At 38.8% G+C, this 7120-nt stretch overlaps 1 protein-coding gene across 1 annotated transcript in view; it reads left to right on the top strand.

Annotated features, from left to right (window-relative positions):
• Ophn1 (oligophrenin 1) overlaps positions 1-7120 on the top strand; it is a 348509-nt gene that overhangs the window by 121662 nt on the left and 219727 nt on the right. The window contains exon 3 of the mRNA XM_031365408.1: positions 2034-2129. Within this exon, the coding sequence (XP_031221268.1) occupies positions 2034-2129 (96 nt within the window). The remainder of the gene's footprint in view (positions 1-2033; positions 2130-7120) is intronic.

Raw genomic sequence — 7120 nt, 5'->3', positions numbered from 1 at the left:
AGACTGAACCACTAGCCAAAGAGCATACAAAGGCCTCCCTGCTCATATGTAGCAGATGCACAGCTTGGTCTTCATGTGGGTCCTGAACAACCGGAGCAGGAGCTATCCCAAAAGCTGTTGTATGTATGTGGAATATGGGGTGCCTTGTCTGTGCTCAGTGGGAGAGGAAGTGCCTAGCCCCACAGAAACTTGATGTGCCAGGGTGGGGGGGGGTTACACAGGAGGGCCTCCACCCTCTTAGGAGAAGGGGAAGGGGGATGTGGGGAAGGATTGTGGGAGGGAGTGACTGGGAGGGTGGCAGTTTATAGGGATGTAAAGTGAATAAGTAAAAATGAATAACAAAACAATAAGACCAGACATTTAAAAGAACTGAGAGAGTGAGGTTTTCTTAACCCTTTTTTGTTGTAACTGAATGGTAAAAGCAAAGGCAGACCTAGTGTGCCATGTGTGCTGTAGGGCAGAGACAAAAGCTGATCAGTGTGCAACAAAGCTGTTTTAAGGTAGTAGTGGTGAAGCAAAATGTTCTGTCTTAAAGGAAGATGGGTCTGAATATACCAAGCAGAAACAGCAGGCATTAACACCCAGCAGAATCTGATTCTCCAACCTCTTTTCCTGCAGACTTGATTCTGCCTTGACCATAGCAGCTGCCCACTGACAACAGCTTGTCTACCCCCTGCCCACTTATCATTTTGAGTCCCTCCCAGTTGGGATCTGTGTTTTCCTACTATCCACTCCTGGGCCACTGTCAGTCTCACACCGATAGCTCCCTTTGTTAACAGGCCAATGGTTGTGACTGGGAAACCTCAGTGAATATGTCATGTAAAACCTGCCTCAAAATGAAAAGGAAACAAGAAAAACTAAAAGGTTAAAAAAAAAAGTCTTGGGAGTTCTGGTGTTACCTCTTTAGTCTACTATAAATGGGGGTGCAGCAAGAGACTGTTACAACCCTTATCTTTGTTTACATTAGCTTAAAAACAGCCATCAAGGCTCCTTTAGCCCACTTGTTCTATAGATGTGAAGAGCAAGCATGTGGGAGAAGATTAAACCAGAAAGTAAGGAAAAGTTTGAGCTTTTCCTCTAAGATGCCCCAGTGTGGCTTAGTTGCCCTCAGATTTCCAAGAGCATATGGATTCCCTAGGTATTAAGCTGAAATTTCCTGATTTATTAGATCTAGAGCGGGCATGGCCATGCACACTTTCTTCAAGCTCTCAGGGGGTGATATTGTGACAGAGCTGTGATTCACTCTTGGAGTAGCAAAGGTCAAGAGGCTTGCTGAACCTCTTGCTAAAGGTAACATTTTAAAAGTTGGCCTAAATAATTTCTCTAAAGTGTACATTAATGTGATTTACTTTTTTGTGACTTCAATTTTTTGCCACCATTGAATACTTACAAATGCAAATTGAAAGTCATTGACAAAATCAAAGCTTTCATCTAGTTATGTAATCACACTGAACTTTTTAAAAAAAATTTCATTTTTTTTTTTTGTTGAGCCCTTCATAAATACACTATGAATTCTGCCCGACAATATCCTATTTCAAGCCTCTATCTGATGAGTGTGTAAAATACCCAGGTAGTAGCTATGTTGTCATGGGATGGGCAGTGGAGAGGCAGGCAGAACAACCTGACTTCTAGATCCAGGTTTCTTATGTAAGTCTTGAATACTGAGTTCCACATATATAAAATAGAGTTAATTGTTTTTTTTTAATAGGATGGTTGTTGATATTGTTGTATGCAAGATAAGAAAATATTGGCATATGCATAATGGAGAGTTCAATAAAGTAGTTTCAAGTCAAAGAAAAGGGGGATTAAGGATGAAAATACGCTGCAAAAATGTTCAAGATTCCTTTAAATGACTGTTTCGTTTGTTCAGATTGTCTTCTGAAAATACTGATTCAAATCCCTTAACCTCCTCGAGTAGCTGCTACTGCTTGTATGATATCTCGGCATGTTTCCCCTGTGTGCTGTAACTGGGAGGAGGGACTTGCTGAGAGGATAGCTGCACTGACGATGTCTACTGTCCTCTTCCATTGCAGATTACTCTTCCGCGGTTCAGAAATTTTCCCAGACACTCCAGTCATTTCAATTTGATTTCATTGGAGACACACTGACTGATGATGAGATTAATATTGGTAAGTCTTCAGGAGCATGTGGCCATACAACTCTTAGAAACCATCAGCCCCCACCTAACTTCCTTCCATTCTGGATACAAAAGCATCATGGAGATCTATCTCCACATCTCTTCTGGTCTAATGGAAGGCCCTGAACCTCCACTGAGGCCATTGGTTTTACTGAAGGGGGACTTTCCTTTAAATCATCTAATAAGTTAACCATGTGGTGTTAGACAATGTATTTCCCTTCTTTGAGTCTCATGCTTCTGCAAAATAGGGTTAATCTCTCTCGGGAAGTCATTGCAGAGGAAACTGAACAGTGGAAGTAGAAGGACCTTTGTGCTTATTTTGATTCTTATGAAAGTAAAAATGTAAGGACCGGCAAACTATGGCTCTTGTGCCAAATGCATTTCCCTATCTCCTTTTGTATCTAAAGTGTTATTGGGACCTAGGCAAACTTTATCTAGTGGGTGTTTTGTTTGGCAGAGCAGCTTTGGTTAGTAATAGTAGTGACCTCAAAATTTAAGGTATTTACTTGACTTTCTGACTAGATTGAAAGAGTTTGCTGGCTCTTGAGTTAAAAGTTTGGTATAAAGTATTTACTAGGTTGGCCATGGTGGTGCATTCCTTTAATTCAAGCATCCAGGACAGAGGCACATGGAGTTCTGTCATTCAATACAGGTTTGGTCTATATAGTGAGCTCCAGGCCAGCCAAGGCTACATAGTGAGACTCTGTATTTATAAAAAAGGAGTATGAGGACTGAACCACACAGCTGTTATGACTGATATACTGTTATTGAAAAGGCATGATATATACAGTTACACTTATAATCTCCAGGATTAAAATACAAAACATTATTATAAAATCTCATTGTAGCTACTTTGAATGATATATTAATATATAAAGGCTCCAATTACTAATGATACTATTCATGCATAGTTAGCAGCATAATGGGTATACTGGTATATTAACTTTTGAATACTTTCTTAAATACTTTGTACTTTCTTTTTCTTTTCCTGAGACAAAGTCTTGCTGTGTATCTCAGGCTGACAGTGAACTCCTTTTTAAAAGATTTATTTTATTCTTACTTATATATTTACTTAGATATTTCCATATGTCTGTATGTAGATTTGGGTGTGAGTATAGTGTTCTAAGAGGCCAGAGAGCCAGATCCCCTGCAACTGGAGGACCTTGTAAGCATTTCTGACACAGGTCCTGGGGTGCTTTGCAAGAGCAGTACATGCTCTTCATAACTGCTGAGCCATTGCCCTTTCTAGTTCCTAGCCTTGAACCCTTACTTGTGCTGTTTCAGCTTCATAAGTACTGGGATTGCAGGCATATATAACCATAACTGGCTCATATATCTATTTTCTTTGCATGGAAATGACTTCATATAAAATTTAAACTGGGTATATAGCTCAGTTGGTAGAGTTCTTGTCAGGTATGCAAGAAACTCCAGATTTGATTTCTAGCAGTACAAAAAAATTGCATGTGGTTTTACACACCTATAATCTCAGCATTTGTAAGGTAGGAGTGGGAATTCCAGAAATTCAGATTTATTCTTGGCTGCATACCAAGTTTGAATCCAGCCTGGGCTGTATAGATCCTGCCTTAAATAAAATGTATATACATATTTTTGAGTAGGCTCAAGTAACATTTTATAATTTTTTACTTAAAATTTTATATGAGAAAATTTCCATCTTGTTTTAATTTCTTCCTAAGTTTCACAAGACAGCAAGGCCATTGTTTCATTCCCTGCTATTTCATTAACACATAAAATAATGCTAGGCAAATAGTAGATGCTGAACCCATGTTTACTAAATGATAATAATAGACATTCTCATTATTATATTTCATTTACATAGATTTTTGATATAGTTATAGTTTATTTTCTATTTAGCTACTTTTGAGGATTCACCTGTTTTATAGTTTTTACTATTTTAAATAGTGTTATAGAAACCTTTGTGTTAATAACATTGGGGTATTTTCATTAAATGTTGTTTTGTACCTTGTGAGGTAGGTACTTGTATTTGAGTTGTTTCCAATATGATTGGATTTCATTCTACTTATGTAGGTCTGACTTGCTCTATGATCATGGCTTACTAAATGTATCAATAGCTCTGGTCATAAACAGCTTAAGTTTGACTTGCAGATATATAGCTTATTTGGTGTGGTACTTGGGCAACCCATCTCACCTCTGTTATTTTTTTCATCTGTAAAATGGGCGTATGAGTCACCTTTTTTTTATTGTTGTGATCAAGTTAAGGAAAGCAGGGCTTACTTTGGCTTAGCATTTGAGGGCATACAGTCTTTGTGGCAGGGGACACATAGTAATAATAGTCACATTGCACCAATAATCAGGCAGGGGTGGTGGAGAAGAGAGAATGCTGCTGTTTAGTCATTGGTTTTTTTCAAAACCTACTTTTAATAAGGGTTCTTTAAATGTTTTAACCTCCCTTCTAGCTTACCACTCATCAGAGATGGTGGAAAAGAAAGGTTATTGGGACATGGGGGAAGCAGACCTGTTTCGAAATAGTTCTTTGGAGTGATTCCAGTTTTCTTGGTCAGGATATCAGCAGTTCAGTCTACTAGCAAACCACCAAACCCAACTCAGCAGCTGTAGTTCAGTCCATTCAGCAGACAGCACACACGAAGCAACAGGGGCAGTTGGATCCAGAATAAACCACGAGGCTTGAGTCTGTGGACATGGCAAAAGGTGTTGGAATATCCTGAGAAATTCTTTGTTGAGTCACTCTCTATGAAGTCACGGCAAGTGAAGATCAACAATGCAGTGCAAGATGAATCATAGCACTAGCCTTGTCCCACTGTCTTGTTTATATTCTTTCTAAACATCATGTGTCCTTTCCATGTGTCTGCTTCAGCAAAACATCCTTTCACCTGTGTCTGCTTCAGCAAAACATCCTTTCATCTGTCTTCCCCAGCAAAACATGGTTTCCAAAGAAACAAGAAATTTCCACTTCACTGGTGCACATTTGGCTTTCTGCATTCCTCAGATTTATTTAGGCCAGGACACTAGACCATTGGATATTGCTGTACATACTTGGAGTGGGGCTTCTATCCTCAGATGAACCTCTTTGGAAACTCAGTCAAGTCCAGATATGCCTACTAAGGCAATTCTAAATTCTATCAAGTTGATAATGAAGATTAACCATGACAGTGAGGATGAGATATTTGAAGAAAGATGTGCACAGAGCCTAAATAAATGTTAGCAATGTAAACAAATTGTTAGTATCAAAATCTAATTTGTTTTTTCTATTTATTAAAGACTTGGATGAATATGACATGTAATTCTTTTCTGTTAGGATAACCTGGCCTTGTGCCCATTAACCACAACACCAATGAACAGAGCTGAGAATTGTCCACTATCATTGTTTCTGCCCTTTCTTTTCTGAATGTCACCATAAACATTAAGTAATGCTGCATGGCATGTGCACTTAGTATGACTTATAAGCAAAGAAAAAAAGGACTTCCTGGCACTGCCAGATTCCTGTGGGTATCTGTGATCTCCCTGATAGCATTTGACTGTGACATCTTGATGTGTGATTTATGATAGCTCTTTGACTTAGCTACCATTTGCCTGGCAACTCCAGAAACTCCTAGATACCATTCCACTATTGCTATAGCATATATGCCTAACATTTTTTATATTGTAATTCAACATTATCATCTATAAAATACACAATTGAATTGAAAAAAAAATAAGCAAGTTCACAATTTTGTATTTGGGCTTGATTCATAGTTATCCTGGGGGTACTTATAAGCCTGTAGAACATGAGTTGGACATGTCTACAGAGGTGATGACTCAGTGAATTAACTTTCATTAAAGGAGACAGGAAACTGATTTTGAGAAATCATTGGCTTATTGTGGCCACTGTTCTTTTTGCATCTGTCATTTTCTAAGCCGAGATTTATGGTAGTGTGAGGGGAAAGTGGCAGTGCTTCAGCATTTGGGACTGATACAGTTCGGTGGTTTTGAGACCAAAGTCTTTGGGTCTTAATGGAAGTCTATTTTGGGAAAGGTATACTTGCTCCAGAAGCTGATATAGCAATGTGTGCTATGTCCTACTGGCCTTGAGTTGTACATCCTCTATTTCACTAGAAAAATTTGTACAAATCCAGTTAGGATTGAATATACAGTTAGAATGTTAGATTTTACATTGAATATGCAGAGGCCCAAATTTCGAATAATGGGCTTTTGAAAGGCAACTAAGTACATTTACCCATAGCAGATAGCAGTTACCGAAGTGTTGTGGTTTGATTGAGCATGGCCCCCTTTGGGTTATCAATGTTTGGTTCCCAATTGGTGGAAATGTTTGAGAAAGAGTAGGAAATGTTGCCTTGTTGGAGGAGGTGTGCCACTTGGAGGCTGGATTGAGGGTTCAAAAGCCCACCATTGTCTGCCAGTTAGTTCTCTGTCTTTCTTTCTGTCTGCCTTCCTCCTTCCATCCCTCCTTCACTCTCTCATACTTATAGGTCAGATGTAAGCTCTCAGCGACTGCTTCAGTACCATGTCTGCTTGTTCACTGTCATGCTCCCTACCATGATGGTCACAGACAGACCCTCTGAAATTGTAAGCCCCAAGGAAACGTGTTCTTTTATAAGTTGCCTTGGTCATGGTGCCTTATCACAGTGATAGAAAAGTAACTAGGACACTAAGAGCAATGGAAATGAGTCTAGAGCTCATAATGCCCAAGACTTCTCTACAGTATCACTTGGGTGTTCAGCTCTATGTATTACCCTGAACAGTCTGTGTTCAGTGCGGAAAGTATAAGGCCAAATAAGGATATTTGTTTCTAGAAGTTATTTCTCGAACTATTGAGTATAATATACCTTATAAAGTTAGGTGGAATAAATTAAATAATCGATGCAGATCAGAGTATATGCAACTTTGTTTCTAGAATAAGATATTTGATCCTTCATTTTATATTGGCCTTTTCTCGGCTATCATGGCTCATAAAATGTTTTTGTCACTTTTCTCATTGCTGTGACA

Source organism: Mastomys coucha, chromosome X (assembly GCF_008632895.1).
Source record: "Mastomys coucha isolate ucsf_1 chromosome X, UCSF_Mcou_1, whole genome shotgun sequence".
NCBI classification, from domain to species: Eukaryota; Metazoa; Chordata; class Mammalia; order Rodentia; family Muridae; genus Mastomys; species Mastomys coucha.
Note: the sequence above shows the minus strand (reverse complement) of the source record. Positions and strands in the feature narration are given on the sequence as shown.